This window comes from Arthrobotrys flagrans (assembly GCF_004000055.1).
Source record: "Arthrobotrys flagrans strain CBS H-5679 chromosome Unknown unitig_15, whole genome shotgun sequence".
Taxonomy (NCBI): domain Eukaryota; kingdom Fungi; phylum Ascomycota; class Orbiliomycetes; order Orbiliales; family Orbiliaceae; genus Arthrobotrys; species Arthrobotrys flagrans.
In genome coordinates this window covers 1,951,618-1,970,563 of record NW_027137545.1, presented here as the reverse complement: position 1 = coordinate 1,970,563, position 18,946 = coordinate 1,951,618, and the positions used below count along the sequence as shown (strand labels likewise).

Sequence of the window (18,946 nt, the reverse complement as noted above, 5' to 3'; positions counted from 1 at the left end):
TTTTGTACATATCTACAAGCCTCCCAATCAGTGGGAGTATATAATTTTTAGGCCGCATGGGCAACCCCATATTTATTACTTCTGGGCAGAATCTAGTGTCAAGTGTTACGAAGAGCGTGCAATTGATGAGAAGAAATAAGCCTGGTGTTAGAGGAGGGGATCTTTGGTCTTCAAGTTGAACCTTGCAGCGTTGAAACCTCTTTGTAATTACAACTATTTAAACTTCCCTCTACCCACTTCTTCTTCTCTCCCAATAACTACCCTTTTCAGAAAAGCATCTCACGTCTGGAACTTTGTCATTTCCATCCCGCTCTATAGCCTCGAATCGTCCCTCAAAACTACGACGCGTCGATTACTTTCCTGTTTCAAGCCTCTAACCCCAAACTTTTCCTTCTGCTTTCTTATCTCATAAAGTTTGCTCGAAGTTACTCTAACTTTCTATCTCCGATCACCCTCGTATCTCGATTTCAATCATCTACGTTGATTGCTTCCTGTCCATAAGCATCTCGTACTCTCGAGCTCTTCACCAGTATTTCACAAGGCTCTCTCTTAATACTATTTTTGGTTTCCAATACCCTATAGAGAAATTCGACTCTTCGTGTTCACCCTATCCACCTCGGTTGCTTCCCTCCCAAAAGCATTGCCCGTGTCAAGTTTTATCATTCTCCCTTGAGAACCCGCTCGACGCAATTCTCGATCTCAGACATCCTATCTTGAACCCCTTGATAGTATTGCCGTAACAATGTCACCATCTTTTGTTCGTTTCGTAGAGGTTAGTTTTCTTCTATATCCCCCCTCCCTGTTCGAGATTTGACCTTGGCTAACGTATGCAAACGTTCAGAACAATGGACCGTCTCATCCAAAACATGGGGAACTTGAAGAAACTTTCACCACCGAATGCAGTGAACTTCTTACTCTGTTTGCAAAGAAGCCTGCGACTTACCAACGTATGACGAGGTTGATAAAGATATTGAACGAAAAAGTCGGGACATTAAACACGGAAAAAGAAAAGCTGATTGCTGAGGAAGCAGACATTCCGACCATTGGGGAACTAATCCCCGGATGGGTTCGTCCACACCCCCCTCCCAGCATCGTAGCTTCATCCGAAAGGGGAGGGGGGGGTATGCCGGCGAGTTGAAGCGTGGTGCGGTGACGTTCTACATCACCACTGGGGCTCCGCCGACCCCAGCAAACCAATGAAGGAGAATGAGGAGGCAGAGAGGGGGTAAACTCGTGCCCATGGTTGGACTACCTGGACCACGCTCGGATGGAGGAACCCGACAGGAAGTTTTACTCTGTCCCGGTCGCGACGTGCCCTCTAGTCCTTATTGGAGGGCAATCCGAAGTCAGGGGCCAGTCAGAGCTCACGGATGACAACGTTCCCGAGGAGGGAATCGTTGTTCGTCCCTCTGAGCTCAGAAACACTTGGACGAGTTTATAGAAAAGCCGAAGAGACGGATGGAGCAGCTTGTGGAGGAGGTTAGGACAGTTGCAGCTGGCCGAACCAACTTCACAAGCCCTCCGGTCGCTGGAGGTCCGAGTGTTCAGGTCCGAGCCACTGATACACTGGCGGCCCGAGGGCGTCATGCCTTTACTAGCGGCTGTGAGCCATCCGTCTACGGCGCCAGGGACAGTGGTGGGTCGCAAGGCTCTAATCTCTGGGTATATACTCCGGCAATGACAGAGGGTGACGGTGGCTCATTCTGCCGCCCCTCCGAGTCGGAGCCTGTCTCCATCATAGACGGCTATGATGACAGGCGCCTGAGATTGAGCTTCCCGCCGCTAGTCCCGGCTGTTTTGTTGGGGACTTACCCGTCGGCGATTCCGCCACGATTAATGGCGATGACTTCATTGCGTTCTAGAGGTCTCTGACGGCGCTAGATGCCTATGGGGAGCTGGGACATTAGGTGATGTTTTGGCTCGGGCCACGATATCTCCTTTGTTCTAGACATGTTGGGAGAAGAAGGGCAGGGGAGTTGGGAGGGAAGGAAGAGTGGCGTGGCGTGGCGTTTGCCTGTGGCTCGCCCCTGAAATAATGAAATCTGATCCGTGCCCTTCTGAAACCTTGAACCATGAATATATTTTTATCGTAAATAACGTACGTTACCATTCCCAGTCGACTAGTTTGGTGAAAGTCCACTGCCTCATCTACTTTTATGTAAATGTGTAAACGACTTCAGATTACAACCTCGAGAGTAAATGTATGATTAAATGATGGCATTTAATCAGATATGGATTGATACACTTTTTTGAATTTAATTTCAACCTCTTCGCTTAATCGATTTATGGGATATGAGATCGACTCGCGCTAGTCTCTTGAGTTACTATGTAGATCGATTCTCTGACTATATGCGAAGCTCCCGACACCTATCATTAGTTGTTGTCTTTGTGTCATTTTGGGTTGCGGCGGGTCAAGTTTCTTTTTTCTTTTTTTCGACATCCGAACAAGCCAACCGTACCGAAGTTTCCAAGATTCGCGAAATCTCACCACGATAGTCGATATTCGTCCATCGGGGCGCACGAATATACCAACCAAACTAGGCACCATGCAACCAGCCATACAGAATCCTAGGGTTGTTTCGAAACATACACGACTCAAAACTACCGACTTTGTATATGCATACAGCCAGAGGGCCGGTTATGATCTCGTTCCCAGCCCCACGAAGCCTCGCTAGCGGCATCACCCGCTTGGATAGTGCTAAATGAATCAAATATATAGCTATATAGCGGGTCGACGGCTGCGCCAGGCGTAGGTTGTGTTAGGATAGACACGGGCCTTTGAATTTACCTATATATATACACTCGGAGCTAATGATTCCAAAGTGACTCTGTCCGTAATACTCAGATCGATTTGTCCCGAGAGACTTTCCTGCCGTCAAGCTGTCAAAATATCAAATGGGCCAATTAACTCTAAACCACTCTTCTGGTAACAGCGACGGGCCGCTTACGTAGTAGGAGAATTTTGGCGATGTTAGGTTATTTCCAGCACTTTAGCGGCTCCGTTTCCCGCTTCTGGAAGGGTGCACATGCCAGCTGTCTATATCACGCGGTTGTATTATCTTGCAAGCAATCAGATCAAAGCATTTATACTTCCATCGGAGGCTATAGCTACTTACCTACGATACTAAAGGGGAGAATCTTCTACATAGCTTTGCGTCGGCAACGTGTGAATGTCAATGCCGCAGGTCCAATGATACCAACCTTGCTAGTGATGGCCTGAGGTCAACGTTTACAGCGTACGGGATAAAATGCAAGCGCCTTATTCCTTATGACCACTTAGGTCTTTGAAGAGGAGACATGCATTGCATAGGTCATTATGAACCCGAGTACTAGATTAGCCTAGAGACCAGGTGCTAGATCTAGATCGTGCATACGACGACACATGCACACCGCGAATCTTTCAAAGTTCGGATTTGAGCGCTTGTCTTTCGGAATTTGAATCCTCCGTCCGAATTCGTGCAATATAAGTATACTAACCTAGGCATAGACTGTATATCCTGATGCTGAAAATCCACAAACCCAGAAGAATCCGTGAACAACGTTGTAGAAGCTGAGTAAACATAATCATTTTTTTTTTTAGAAAAAAAAAACCCAAATTGTACATGTTTCTTGGTACCCTGGCTTTAAGATTCCTTGATACTTACCATCCCGCTACTGCTGTCAACATATTTTTACTTTTTGAAATCTATTGACCCTAGCTCTACTTAGTTACACAGGGAGCTAGCTTATCAAGAACAAAATACCGCTCTGTTCTAAAATTTCTAGCACAACTTTCCGCGTATCTGAAACTTTTTATAAGTGGCTAGAGATACAAGGCGCATGGCAACTCACGTGTCTCTCTGTTTGGCATAAAGTTACAGATAACCGGTAGACGCTTCTTATATCGGTTCCTCGCGCCAGTTACACCTCAAGCATGGAGTAGTACACGACATGCAAAAAAGACCCGAGTGTGACAGTAAAGGACTAAGCTGAGTACTAGTAGCAGCTCGCAAAGCTCACAAATGCTAGAATTGGTTTTTCCTTCCTTGTCGGAGACTTTAAGTTAATATATCATGGTCTGTTGAAGTGGCATGAGCCCCGACCGATCGTTCGCGCTTCGAATGTCCTTTGGACGCTTCTGCAGGGAATCTCGGAAAGACATGAGAAATGGCTATAGTTCTTACAAGTTCGGCTGATCGGCAAAGGTACGCTTCGACAGTGCCCTTTTAGTTTGTTCGGCAACTGACAGGCGCAGGTTGGGAATAGAGACACTAACCTGATATGGTTAGCCGTGACGCTCCTATAGATCATGATTGGACAACGAGCCTGAGCATTGTCAATTTAGGAAAGTCTTCGCCAAGGCGTGTCTAGATCCCTTGTTGATTATCGCAGCTTGCAATGTGCGTACGATTGCGGCGGATCTATCATAAAGATTCGATTCAAGGATATCGAGTATGAAGTGAGGGTAGCGTGAGCATGCTGCAGGCTGGCCCCGCTTTGTTCGAAACATGGTGGACACCTTCAGTTAGTCCTACCCATGTGCATATGTGTACGGAAGGAATCGCCAGAAAGATATAAAATCAGAGGGCACCCTTCTGCCCTCAATACACCGCAGGAGATCCCAGCTTGCTCCCTTGCAGACGGTTGTTGTCGACATTCGTTTCCCCAGTCATTCTTTTTGCTTTTGCTTTTCGTTCCAGATGTTTTGTTAAACACAGACACTCCTTTTCATTAACGATTAACGAATAACAGACATTCCTTAAACAAAGTATTTGAATAAGAAGTACCTAATTGAGGTACTTCGACGACTCGTTACGATGACACGCACATCGTTCCTCGCGCAGACCGTGGTCTCTGTCTTGTCCCTGAATGGCGTCGTCCATGCTATGGACAGCGAGGCCGACTGGGCCTTTGCAGCAAACCACTTAGCGAAGAGGGCTATTGCGATCCCATCACCTATCCAAAAAGGGCAGCCTGCAAACTGTATACTGTGGAAATATGTTGAGTCTACAGACAATTGCAACACTATTGTGAAGATGCACAAAGAAAACGGATTGACGGGGGCGAAGTTCCTTGAGTATGTGAATAACAGGGGGGGGGGGTTCTTTTGGTCAACTATCTACACTCAATGGATCTAAGGCTGATGGAACAAATCTTGACAGGCTCAATCCTGCTCTTGGTAATGATTGTGGCAATCTCAAAAAGAACTTCTACGTTTGCGTCCAAACGGGTACTGCTGCTGGAGCTGCGAAGACCCCAGCCGCGAAAACCACGGCCACAACCGCGAAAACCACGGCCACGACATCAGCAAAGGAAACGAAAACCACAGCCACGACATCAGCAAAGGAAACGAAAACCACAGCCACGACATCAGCAAAGGAAACAGAATCCACAGCCACGACATCAGCGGAGGAAACAGAAACCACGGCCACGACATCAGCGAAGGAAACAGAAACCACAGCCACGACATCAGCAAAGGAAACAAAAACTGCAGCCCCCGCGGAGCCACCAGCAGAGGAGGAAGAGACAGAAGATGAAGATGATCGGCACGCCGACAACCCTCCAGCAGTAAAGCTTACCACCAAAAATCCAGAGGCTCCTACAAAGCTTGAGGAGAATGAGGACGATCAGTACGTAGTCCTTGGTGCCGGTGACACTAATCTTAGCCCTCGATTCTGCGCCCCCCGACGGAATATCGTTAATTTGCAGAAAGAGTTACCGGATACTTTCAACTTGCTTGTCCTTGCCCTAGATAAAATGATGAAGACTCCTGACACAGACGCGCTGAGCTATTTCCAAATGTCTGGTGAGTTAGGCCTCTGCTATAATACTCTATTCTTCACGCCAGTTTGCAAGGATGTAAATGCTAATTCGTGTTTCTGTTTCTCCGGTACAGGTGTCCACGGGGCCCCGTAAGTGACTAGCTTAACCATCGACCTCCTTTACCAATCAGAACTTCTCTTACAGTTTGTTTCTATCTAGGTTTATTTCTTGGCCAAAGCCGGGGGAGAAAGGCAATTCCGGATTGGGGTATTGTAGTCATAACTCTGTCATTGTACGTTCAACACCTTTGACCTCATCTACATTTGCTTAGTCTAACAATGAAATATAGTTTGCTACATGGCACAGGCCTTACATTATGGCCTACGAGGTAAAGAAACTGCTACGATAGCTTCCATTTTAGTGTGGCAAATGAGTATCTAATCTTCCCAAAAGCAAGCTCTTTACCGACATGCCAGAGACATCGTGCGAAGACTTTTTACTAAACCAGAAGTCCAGAAAAAGTACATAGCTGCCTTGCAGCAGCTCAGATGGCCGTAAGGTTACAGCGCTTCGGCTTCAATTTGTTCATCTATACTAATGAAAATGAGACAGATACTGGGACTGGGCGGACCGTATTAATCAGAGCAATATGCCAAAAGTTACTATGGACGCAAAGATTACCGTCATGGGGCCGGATGGTCAGGGAGGCGAAAGAAAAGTCACAATCGCAAATCCCTTTTATTCATACGTATTCAAAGGACCTGAAAACACAATTTTCAAGAAGGGGGTAAGTTAGAAATCAATACATTCTCTTAAGATAACGCGGTATATTAAACTCGGCGTATAGTTCATAGGTTTGAACGCGACTTCACGGAGGCCAGAAATATCCTCCAGTAGCGTGAGTGTCAATGAAGCTGCGGACAATGCCATGCAGAGCAACTATATTACGTGAGTTACTAGTAATACAGGTCGTGATCTCTAGAGCTTCGAACGTGCTAACGAGCAGGTGTCTACATCAGGAGACGTAAACAAACATACAACGCTCTAACAAGTACAACTACCTTCAACTACTTTGCTAACTCTCTTGAGAAACTCCACAATGACGTTCACATGCAAGTTGGTGGAAATGGTATCATGGGCGTCATTCCATACGCCGCTTTCGACCCCGTATTCTGGTAGGCAAACGAGTGCAGCTGTCGCGGAAGAACCTCACTAAATGTAGACTTAGGCTTCATCACAACAACATTGATCGTATGCTTGCAATTTGGCAAGCTGCCAACCCCGGCAAATATCTGACACCAGACACTGCCGTTCCTTCATTTATGCGGGCAGTCTCGCCAGACGACAAGGATGACTTGAATACTCCATTGTATCCCTGGAAACATCCTAACGGAAAGTGGTGGACATCTAACGATGTTAAAGATGTCACCACTATTTGGAGTTACGGATATGGCTACCCAGAAGTCCCTTGCTATTTCCAGGGTGATACAAATACACTGGATGACTTCGCTACGGAGGCGATCAACAATGCTTATAGTGACACCAATACACCCAAAATCAAAGGACGTGCTGCTGTCAAGCAGGCCACTACTGCCGGCCAGAACGTTACTGAATGGGATATTAACATCATTGTCGACCAAGCAGAGTTATATAGTACCTTTTCAATCTATGTTTTCTTAGGCAACCCTCCAGCTGATCCTAAAAAATGGGATATGTCTTCACAGAAGGTTAGCACGATGACTCTACTTGGTAACCCAGACGTACCAAAGATGAGCAAACTTGAGGGCATGACTATTCCCCTGGGCCCATTACTCTCCCAGAAGGGAGTCAAAGGCACAGAGAAAGAGATCCAAGACTATTTGGCCAAATACCTAGTGTGGACTTGTTTGAGTGTTACCGAAGAGGTAAGTTATCTTTAACGTATTTTGTTAGATTATGCTGACAGCCACGTATAGGGTGGTACTAAACCATACGACGTAAAACTTATGAAGTCCCTCAAGGTTGCCGTCACTAGTAGGAGTGTTATCATGCCTACCAATATGAAGGCTAAACCGAGAGTCGGCAAGGCCAAAATACAAACGGCAGCAACGAAGGACAAGGCAAAGAGCGGTGGCGCTAGTACGCTTGCTGAACTTGCGCACACAAAACTCAAGGGTGGCGCTGAAGCCCACCTTCGTCAGGACGTTCTCCCTGATATTCAGAATACTACTGTCACCGGAGGCAAGTTTTAAGGAACACAGCTAAGGCTGCCATTCGCTCTTCCCTTCGTATCCTGACAGACCTTTCTGGATACATCCTTGAGATTCACTGATATTGGGCACCATAGATCTCCCATGATATTTGTGAATTAAATTTAGCATAGTTTGTTTGTGTATCTCGGAGTTTATAGAAAGATATCTAGATATTGGCTGGTCTGAATATATCGATATGTAGCTGTATTTCTAACAGATGTACTTTTATTTCCAATAAACATCCGACGGCCCGAGGGCTTTTTTTGACACAGTCTCCTCGAGCTTCAGTTCCCACTTCTTTGTAAAATTATAATTATTAGAGAAGGCCAAGTTGGTGCCGCATCGGTATTCCTTCTCATACGTGAATCGGGAAGCTTGTGACTGGACATACCCACTCGCAACGCATTACTTGGTCGAAGGTCTCGTAACCACACTGTGTTGGCGCGTCTCATCGACTTTCCATACTCACTTACAATGCAACACTTTTGTATTTACAATTGTTGGGCAGGCTCGCGAGACCATTTACTATCTGGTATCTTTACTCGAATGCAAATTTAGTGACTGTGATTGCACCCTGAAAGAGGATCACGACTATATCGTTTTGGATGGAACGCGAGTCGGTCTCGGCTTGGCTAGATTTAAGGCTGGGTCCAGACCTGTGGGTAGTATAGTTTAAAGGGGTAAATCGGAGCGTATAATCCTGACGTTAACTGTGGACCTTCTATCTCATATTCATTTCATCATAAATCAATAGCAACCGTCTGGAGCTCGTTTAGCTAGGACCAAGACTTCCGGAACAACATCTGGTTGTGCGTTGTGAATGTTGGAGTTTTGCTATGTTGCACAAGGACTTTTGCTTGATTGGGCCCCTCAGACAGACACCGTGTCTGAGGGGGAAAACATTCTCGAATTTCACACAAACGAACCCTAGCCTCGCATCTCTACGGCTGTTCAGGCTGTGGCTCTTCAACTAGCAGCTACTAAAGCTCCTGAATTACCTAGGCAGCTTCTACCCCGATTGACCGTTTCCCCTGCCAACAGGAAATTGGGATGGCGAACCTGATCGTTGGATGAGTCGCGATGCGATCTGTTTCCCAGCCACCAGGATCCTCAGCTAAACAAACACTAGTCCCAACTAGTACCTTTACCTTTTTAATACACTGGAATATTTCAACACATCCGGCTCGATACCTATTTTACCATCATGTCATTCCCCCGCCATCGACAGACACTGTCGTCGTCGGCTAAGCCGAAGCCAAAAAAAATGGTTACGGCGCTTCCAATTGAAACTCTACTTCACATCACTGGGTACTTGCCAAACGAAGATGTCACCACTTTCACCAGAGTGCTGCCTTGCATGAATCCCTTGGTCTCTCGGAAATCATTTCACAGGTGGCAGAGACTACTTGAAGATTTCAATCGTCAGCTTAACGGGACATTCGATGCTATTGAGAATGACCGCCGGGAAAGGCAAAGGATGACTGACCTAGTAAATGCGACGTCCGTGAAAGTTGAAGCTAGCAAAGCAAACAGGTTTGAGGATGTCTACTTACCCCAAACTTTGGCGGAAATGGGAGTAATACTCCAAGATGGGCAATTCATTCAGCTGGACGATATTTTCCTGTCGTTGCGGGAGCTAGGGAACGGTACTGGAACGGCGTTTGCTCCGTTAGTGGATTGCCCGAACCCTGAAGAAAGCTCAAGGATATTTCAATCTGCTCTCAACAAAATCCTGCCGGTTGAGTTAGTCAAATCGTTACTTCCATCCGTCATATCTAGGGACATCGATTCTATCCCCTTTACTACCCTCGATCTCATCCTCTTAACCGGATATCTACTATTCGCGGAACTACAACCTAAGGATCTGATTACCTTGCTCCCGCGATACTCAAAGAATGGATATATCAACGAGCAGGCTCTTGCTGAATATCTGTCATACTTCTTATTATTCCTGAAAGTATTCAGCTTCATTCACGCTCGTGTGCTGGATATTGTGCGATCAATCCAGGATGAAACAACAGACCGTGTTCGGTGGGAGTTCACCAACGGATCTCCGTTATCCAGCCAGGCTCTGCGAATACTACAGAGGCAAATTGAGAGCTGGTTTGTCGACTTTTACGAGACACAAACATACACCCGGCCAGGCTTGGAAAAGCCACCCCTGACACGAGAGCAGCAGAAGTTTGTTGATTTCGATATTCAGAAAGGAGAAATATTCAAAGTCAGAGCATACGCTGGGACAGGGAAGACCAAATGTCTAGTCGACTATGCGAGCAAGAGGCCACGTAAAAAGATCCTTTATGTGGCATACAATAGAGCGGCGAAGTGGGACGCAGGCCTTAGATTCAAAGATTGCTATAATGTAAGCTAAGCCCTTCGTTACTAACGATGCGTCCTAACAAATTCTTGCTGGATAGGTGGATTGCAAGACGCTTCACAGCGCTGCATTCAGTGCTCTTTCCATCGTCAATCCGGCTGTGGATCTACAGGTTAAGGGAAAGACCGTTGGCGAACCCGAGCCGTCCTCGCGTCGTGGGAAGCTCGCACGGATACAATCGGCGCCAAACGAGAACAAGTTCATTCAGAGTTGGGATATGGATGCCGTTGTGAAGGCCCTGAATTTGACGTTGGAAACTGTCGCCCCCGTCTTCACAACCAGATACGACTGGCAAGACGAACCTTCTGGCTGGATGGGTTTCAAAAATAGCAAGGCAACTGTTGGAACGGCGGGAAACCATAGGAACCCTGAAAGCCTAGCCAGAGTTATTACCACCGGCATTGATAGGTTTTGCAATTCAATGGATACTAAACCTACGATCGCCCACCTTTCTCTTGGACAGTGCCGTACAAAACTCTGCAATCCCGAACTAGCTACAAAATGGCTCAAGCTCCTATGGAGGAAGATTATGTCGGGGGAATCCCCGCTCATAACACATGATTGCTATCTCAAGATGTTTTCTCTGACAACTAACCCGGAAGCTGATCAGGCTACTTTTGGTAAATACGATATCGTCATGTTTGACGAGGCACAGGACGCGAATCCCTGCATGGAAAATATCATCCTTAGGCAGAGGGATGCTGCTGGTATTATCATTATTGGAGATCCGTATCAGATGATTTATGGGTTCAGGGGCGCAAAGAACGAATGTTTTGATGACGGGAAGCTGCCGCCCACCCAAACTTTCCATCTCACGAAAAGCTTTAGATTCGGGAAAGATATCGCAGACGTGGCAAATCTTATCCTTGGAACTGTAGGGGAAACAAAGCTTGTACATGGAGGAAACGCTAGCGCTCCCTCGCCAGCGGTTTTCCTGCCACCATTCCAGGGATCTAAAGATACTCCGCCAGCTAGTCAACATACCGTCATATTTCGCACCAACACGGGTATGCTAGATCTCATATTCAAGTATATACCTTTTTCGGAAGCTAATAGTTTACAGCACTAATCAAATATTTCTTTTCATCATTTGTCAAAAACCCGAACAAAACAATCTGTTTGAAGACAAGCGCCGCGAACGCGTCCACGGCCGTTATCCCGCTTCTAAGGGCAGGGTATTTCCTTTACAAGGGTAAACCACAAAGGCACCATCGTCTGAGAGGAGTGGCGTCGTTTGAAGAAGCCAAAGCCTATGTTCAAAGGGAAGAAGATCCTGAAAGCCCAGACTCCGACGAAGTCGACCTTCCGGCTCTCGCTCTGATTGTGGGTATGGAGGAGCATTATCAGGCCGAAAACGGGATAGGCGGGACTTCCTTTCTAGAAATGCTGGAATCTTCGGCGAACCGTATCGTCGATACTGAGAAGCTAGCAGATGTTATTCTCACAAATGCGCATCAATCAAAGGGATTAGAGTGGGATGATGTTATTATTGCGGATGATTTTGTGCACGGATTAGAGGGCTTTCCCGATCAAATAAAGTCCACGGAGGCAACCAATCTACTCTATGTAGCTTGTACCAGAGCGCGAAACCGGCTTCAGATTTCCCAAAAGCTCGCTACTTTCCTCGTCCGCCGACGCGGAACCTTTCGGTTCTTCATCTCCCCCAAACACAGTTCTGCATGCCCCTGTTGCCGGGGGAAACAGCCGTTCAACTCCTTCTTAGGTGACTTCCTCGTTGTGGGCGATGCCGCCAAAGGGACAGATACCTCAAATTACCTGTCAGCGATGCCCTCGCCATGCATTGGCTATGAAGCTTTAATCCCTCGCCGGGATCCTTCTTCGTCGAATGGTTGGATTGATCGCAGAAATTCGCCCCTAAATCCCGCTGAGATTCCCAAGTGTGTTAATGTACCCGCGATTGCTTGCGTAAACTGCATTCTGTCCTGGCGATCTTTAACGAACAATACGCACGATGAACTCTTCAGATTTGCGGAGGGTATCAAACGCCGTCTTGGATTTGGCAAACATCCTTATCATGCCGATTATCACATATTCTGGTTTGGGAGGTTCCCCCGAATGATGACAGGCCGAGTTCGACGTCCGGAAATTAGGACATTGGAGTCAGCTTATCACCCAAATATGCGAATGGGGTTTGAGGTCCCACAGAACATTGGGTCAGCAGACCAGAGCAAGGTTACCTGGAGCGATTTCGTTTTCGGGAAGGCCAGGGATACTGGTGCGGAATATGATGACGAGGATGTTGATGAGTTCATCAAGGCCTTTGGGTAGGCTCTGCCAAAGCAAAGAGGGTCGTTGTAGTTGTAATTAGCATTTAAAGAATAAATCAAGGCCTTCCTAAATTTATGAGAGTGTTTCGTTTCGAACTTTTAGGGGCATCAACAGTTATTGTAAACATATAGTGCTTACTGCGTTAAAATTTTCTCAAGGACACGTAGGCACTTGGGTGGTGAAGTCGCCGTTAAGATTAACATGGCCGATATGATCATCTTTCTTCTACTGATTATATATGGGCCACTATCGCTTCAAAAATACATGTTTCGTTGCTAGATAATTAGCAAACGCTTCCCTTTGGGAATTTGCCACCCGTATATATGTGTATTTGGCACTGATACGTAGCTAGTAACTGACTGTTTCCGATTCTACCATTGCATTTCTAAAATTTTCGCACTTTAATTCCTTCTCCTCCCTCTCAGATTAAAATCTAGATTTCCCACTTGTGTTAAACACCACTTTGGAACCCACCCTTCTAATCTTGCTTTGCTTTGCATTTTAACGCCCCAAACTGCATTCGCATCCTCTTCTTCATAATCAACTTTAATCATATCCCCTACTTGCACGTTAATTTCCCCCTCTTTCTTCGCATCGTATTGTGCCCACACTCGGTACGTGGTGCTAGTAGAAAGAGACGGCGAGCGGGAATGAACAGAACTATGGGAGGGTGTATATGAGCGGGTAGGCTCCGAGTCATGGACGATGGGATTTGCATGAGTCGTTGGGTTGCTTAGCAACTTTTCTTGGACTCTTACAGCTACCGGTGAGGCGATGAGCTCATCGGGGAAGGCGGGGAGTGGTGGAGGTGGTGGAATGAAAAGGGTCGGTTTGGGGCTTGGAGTCCCCTTTCTACGGTTGCGTGGTTCTGGCGATGGAGACGGTCGACGTTCTCTGACAAAGCTACGAGCAGGTCGAATTGATCTGCCAGAATCGGGGAGCTCTAGGCCACTGCTTTGCGTCTGCTGGGGTGGTGTTTGGGGTAATGGCGGCTCCGGTTCCGGTTCCAGGTCAGAGTCGTCACAGTCGTTTTCTTCGGCCTCTACTGCAATCTTGTGATTTAAAGTTGCACGACGGAGGAGGGTCGGCATAGAAATTTCAAAGGTAGGGAGTTCGACAACAACTGGAGATATTGTAGATGCTGAATCAAGTTCGAAAATTCCTTCCTCGATCTCGCCGGTGTTTTTCCCAACCGTAGTTACTACTCTTGCGAGGCTATCGCAAAACAGGTCTCGCACTGTATTTATGATAATTAGGTGGTCAGACTCACAGTAGAACATGGATTGAACAGGACTGGGTACGAGACCAGATTGAACGGAAGTTTCTTACATTGTCTTGTGGGGAACATGTAACCAGCCCTCCCGCTCATGCGCCAGCATCGTGGGTCCCCATCTCCAGATCTATCAGCAATTGCAGAATCATGGGCTAAGACGAAAGTTTTTTCGCCAATACAGCAAGCTTCGATAGACTCTCTAATATTGCGCTCCTTTGTAAAATGACTGGGTATTACTGTGAGGGAGGGCACGGTCAGCGTCGGTTTTAGAGCTAGTATGCTGGGGTTCTTACTCTCTTGGGATATTATCCTGTCATTTGAAAAGCTTTGTACGAAGATGCGAATAGAATTCATTTCATCGTCTTTTAGAAGAGCCAGTTTGCTGTTATTAAAGAATCCACCAAAGAATTCTGGGTTGTCAACATCGACGCTCGCCTCCTCAATAACACTATCATATACGTATCAAGTCAGTTGCCCGTTTCCCCTGAGACGGATATTTCAAAGTCGGCCATACCATTCGTATTCTTTCCTTTCATCTTCCTCGGTATCAAACCATCTCTTCATTTTGAGACGATTCCGCCAAAAGTTAAACCATCCAAAACTCTGCGACGCGGTCTGCTGGATTGTTCTCCCACCGCCTTCAAACCTCAACCTCAACCTCCCAGAGCCAAGTTTTTCTTCAATGGCATCGATACCAACGGCATTTTCAGGAGGCGAGAGGACCGCATCGTCAACTGCCATTGTTAACGTAGTATAGGTCTGTTGAGGGTGAAGTTTTGGCGCAGCTCGAACGTAACATGTGAAGTTTCGACTACCGCATTTGAATTGCAACATACTCCTTCCACTATCTTCGAACAATGCCCCAGGCCTAGTAGAGTCTTGACTCAACCTTTCGGCGAGGTCCTTCCGACGCACAATACGGTGCTGCGATATGGAGACCTCCTTCGTGGCCTTCGAAAGAAATTTCCACACTCCGTCTATTCTAATATCTGCCGAAGGAGATATTTCGATATTGCCGAACGCAGAAAGTATCGAAATTGTATCGATGTCCTCGGTATAAACAGAGATCAACTCTTGGCTAGATCGCATCCCAACAATCGCCAAGTTTGTTGCGATTCGAGTCCGTAGGAGATTTGCCATGACATCTTCGAATTGGCGTTCCTCTAACGGCCGCGTCTGTTAGCATGGTGGACTAGCCATTTGGCTAGAAGGAACTTACTTTGGGGGCTCGTACAACGGATGTAAAGCTCCAGATTAGACTCCTTTGCGATGACATTAACGAGGACAAAACAACCTGGGGTTCGGGCATTTCTCGAACCTAGCGCGAGGATCGGGAGGGTAAATGCACCAGCTAAATTTAATTCAGCACTTGTGTATTACGCAGGGCTTCCTAGGAACTACTGACCTCTATAATCTGTGAGCTCATGCTGTTTAACTGCACCTTCCACAGCCTTGCAGCGACAAGCAAAGAGAGGCAAAGCGGCCAGGCCAATAGCATCGAACGACAGGAATAAAGCCGGATTCACAGTGGCATGAGGACACAAGCAGTTTTTGCGCGCTTCGTCAAGATATATTTCTATATCCCTAGAGATCTAGTTAGCATTATAGCCAAATCCCGAATTTGGTACGATATAACCAACAGCTCATAGCCCTTCGGCGCATCCAAGGCTGGCGTTTGACCAATAGAAAATCTCCGGACGTGATTTGAGGGCAGCTCCGCTAGGAAGGGTGACGAACTACGAGGGCTTTGATATGAAGACTCAGGCGTAGCAGTTCTCTCTGTAGTCTCTAGAAGTGAAGGTGTAGACCCCCTTGGTAATGGAACCGCCGTAGTATCCTCTAGCGCCATTGTCTCCGTGACAAATTCCCCTCGAGCGAGTTCAGTGATCATACAAATACAAGCCACAGCATCTAAACCTTTAATTAGAGCAAGATATTTCAAGATTTGGGTTCTTATGTGAAACACACCTTGGTCATTACTAAAATGATAGTTGATAGTATTTGGTTCTTGTCGAATTTTGAGGCACGGTCCGTCTTTCTCGCGGCCGGGTATCAAATGTGCTACATTGGCCATTGGTTCATCAATACAGAGAGCATCGTCACGAAGGTCCATTCTTGTCCATCTACGGTCGGATACTAGCAGCTTCTAATTAGCAAATTGGTTATGGGTCAACTTCGTAGGGCATTTTTACCATCCTGCGTCAGAACACACAGCCCTGATCCGCTTCTTACAACCAACCTGGTTGACCTTGCCCAACTGTTATGTAGGATTACGAGATAAGAACCATAAAATTCTTGGTTGAATATGTCGGGTCTACCCTTTACAGTAACATTACTCAAATGGCTAGATTCAAAGTCAGCAGGGAGGCTTCATTAAAGGGAGAATAACCAGCCTTACAAGGTTGCTTTAAGCTCTTCTTTGCGGGATGCCCTTGAAGCCCAAAAATTTCGAAGTTGCTCGTGCAAAGGTTGTGTCCAGGCTACAAGGAATGCGGATTCATTCGTAGCAGCTTTCTTGTTTGCAGGAAGTTTCGGAAGGTTCCATTTATCGAGCTGGATGTCACCTTTCGTATAAATTAGTACACCCACCAGATGTAAATTTTGGCTGGGGAACTTACTGGAGCCTGCGCCAGCCGTTAATGATATTCGTTCGCCAAGGTAGGTAAGAGTTCCAGTTCCCTCGACCTGGAGGCCGTTCTCATAGTGTCTAAGGTCTCTGACTCTAAAGGTCACGGCCGGGCCCATAATTCGAATCTTTTCTTCCCACACAACTTCCACAGAATTAGTTCGCCGAGTCTCTAAGCGAATGCGTACCCAATTGATACTTACAATCACACCACAATGATTTCATTTGTTTGAGGTATTCCGAAACCTTTGCGAACTCAAGGTATAACTTGAGATAATCACCATCTTGCCAAGCCGCCGGGTCATCTTCTTCTAGGAAAAGCTTTTGTTTCCTTATTGATCGGTATTGAATAATCATTAGAGATTTCACAGGCAGCCCACCGGTCCAATTACTGTTATTTGGTGGTAGATATCGTATATTCATGGTTTTGATAGTATTCTCCGCGGATATTCTTTAAATAGATGGGTTAGCGAGTCTTTCCGAGTGGGGTGACGAGGTGGACTCACCCCAAGCGAACACAGCTTGCGACCAGTACCCTTCCACGCGTAGGTTTATTCTGATATGTTTTCTGGTCTTTTCCTGGGCCACGGTGGTTGAATGATACGCCGTTTTTCGTCAAAGGGGGTGATATAGCTCCAGCAACATCGTTCTCCCACCGAACCCATTTGCTCTCGGGTATCACCCCGTCCGCAAGACATCTCGCTGCCTGATGGGCAAGAAACGTAACCAGAGATGCTTCAAACGCACGTTGATCTACAACAATAATGAGGTGAGTATTAGAGTGAGATTTCTCTTTGATACTAGGTAGGCCATACTTTTCCGTAGCGGAATGCTGATTACGTATGGCCTTTCGTCAAAATTGTCGCCTCGTTTCGATGCCTCTGGATCCTCGATTCGTGGTGCATAGAGAGTATATTCTCTTTGCGTGAGGTCTGAACTCTCATTCTTGACAATAATAGTTCCAGGGCCACCTTTGCGCTTGGTTGTCAATATAGTATCCATTTAAACATTAGTCGCATAGGCGGGTATGGGGTTCCATTACATTTAATCTTCGCGAGGGCCGCATGGTGGGAGTCTTGGAAAACACCTTTCATGATCCGACTACAGTTGCAGCAAAACATTGGCTGGTTGGAGATTATGGATCCCCCAAGGAAAAAATATGGATTAACGGTAACCTCGCGGCAAATGGATGCCATTGGATTGCGGCGGGATATCGAAAAGTTCCTAATGTTGGATATCGGAATCAGTTTTTAAGATCCATCACAACTTCCAAACTATAGATAGCAACCCACATTTTGGCTTTCGCTGCCTTCTTATACCCAATATCCGAATGCGCGAAAAAAGGAGGGAATCCTTCGAATGTCTTCGGCTTTGAGGATGAAGAGATATGAGTGGCTTCGGGGCGTAAGACGTGATCACCACTATGTCGTTTACTATGTATGGATAGACTCCGACGTTGTCTTCCCTCCGCTAGCATCTTCTCTAGCACACTTAAGGCTTGTTGCAAATCAGCCCTATTCAAAGCAGCCGAAGTCAGTTTGAAATATCTCCTTATCTAGTTCTTTGATAATCGCATACCGATTCAATACGTTGATATAGGCGTCGATTATGACATAGTGTTGATGAAGGTCCTCTTTCAGAGCCCGAATGTCGCCTCCTTCTGTTGTCCATTGGATTAACTTATAGCCCTTTGAGAACCATATCTTCCAACTCCAGCTTGAATCTATCCTGTCGGTATATTTTTCGACGATTGACTCCAATCTACGCAAGGTGGCTCTACACCCATCTACCATCTCCCCGATTTTCTCTTGGTTCCGGGCATCCTGAGTGTTTCGGCCGGGTTTACTGGTTTCTCTGGCAAGCGCTTCAAGAACGATGCTTAACGAAGAGAGCTGGGTTTTAATCTAGAAAGGATCAAGGTGTATATAAGCCAGTGTGCTCATCGCGATCTGGGACCGGTGTCCGCGGCAGGCTAGGAATTCGCGTATGCGCAAACGGCGTTACGAACCTCACTAAACTCCGAAGCTGCACCGGTCGGACCGCTGGAAAAGCTGTTGCTCAACCTTAACGCGATGGTTGCGAGTTGGATTATATCTAAGCAAGCGCGAATTAAGGTCCTAAATCTCAGCCAGAGCTCATTTTTCGCACTAGGTGACGAGAACAGAGAGGGAAAATACATTACGAACCTCCAACGCCGACACCGAACGACATCCCCGCTCTTGTTTTTACTGATATCAGACTACTATGATGTGAGGGGTGCAGATGGTTCTCTTCCTACTGTGTTGTCTTCCACAGGCTCGGCGCATCGTAAGGATACAGTTGAACTCGGATTCGGACATGAACCAGGTGCAGATATCTATATATATTCGGGCATAGCTCTCCTTTTTCAGGAACTGGATGGTAGCCGA

At 46.6% G+C, this 18,946-nt stretch overlaps 4 protein-coding genes across 4 annotated transcripts; 3 read left to right on the top strand and 1 right to left on the bottom strand.

Moving 5' to 3' along the window:
* Positions 1–742: 742 nt before the first annotated feature.
* On the top strand, positions 743–1,872 carry DFL_000502 (uncharacterized protein; the record flags this gene model as incomplete). Its single annotated transcript, XM_067634213.1, has 3 exons — positions 743–772; positions 842–1,121; positions 1,442–1,872. 3 exons carry the CDS (start codon positions 743–745, stop codon positions 1,870–1,872), a joined length of 741 nt encoding a protein of 246 aa, XP_067495042.1.
* Positions 1,873–4,796: 2,924 nt separating this feature from the next.
* Positions 4,797–7,973, top strand: DFL_000501 (uncharacterized protein; the record flags this gene model as incomplete). The annotated part of the gene is made up of 11 exons (XM_067634202.1): positions 4,797–5,056; positions 5,142–5,785; positions 5,876–5,891; positions 5,962–6,034; positions 6,092–6,130; positions 6,196–6,296; positions 6,355–6,529; positions 6,590–6,690; positions 6,762–6,917; positions 6,971–7,646; positions 7,698–7,973. 11 exons carry the CDS (start codon positions 4,797–4,799, stop codon positions 7,971–7,973), a joined length of 2,517 nt encoding a protein of 838 aa, XP_067495041.1.
* A 1,264-nt stretch (positions 7,974–9,237) lies between these two features.
* DFL_000500 (uncharacterized protein) lies at positions 9,238–12,639 on the top strand (the record flags this gene model as incomplete). Its single annotated transcript, XM_067634191.1, has 3 exons — positions 9,238–10,335; positions 10,391–11,357; positions 11,414–12,639. 3 exons carry the CDS (start codon positions 9,238–9,240, stop codon positions 12,637–12,639), a joined length of 3,291 nt encoding a protein of 1,096 aa, XP_067495040.1.
* Positions 12,640–13,040: 401 nt separating this feature from the next.
* On the bottom strand, positions 13,041–18,749 carry DFL_000499 (uncharacterized protein; the record flags this gene model as incomplete). The annotated part of the gene is made up of 19 exons (XM_067634177.1): positions 13,041–13,876; positions 13,969–14,148; positions 14,206–14,360; positions 14,427–15,075; positions 15,132–15,263; positions 15,318–15,496; positions 15,553–15,823; positions 15,881–16,048; positions 16,105–16,256; positions 16,311–16,476; positions 16,531–16,683; positions 16,742–16,989; positions 17,045–17,291; positions 17,354–17,509; positions 17,581–17,762; positions 17,831–18,052; positions 18,117–18,442; positions 18,547–18,632; positions 18,725–18,749. 19 exons carry the CDS (start codon positions 18,747–18,749, stop codon positions 13,041–13,043), a joined length of 4,533 nt encoding a protein of 1,510 aa, XP_067495039.1.
* Positions 18,750–18,946: the final 197 nt, after the last annotated feature.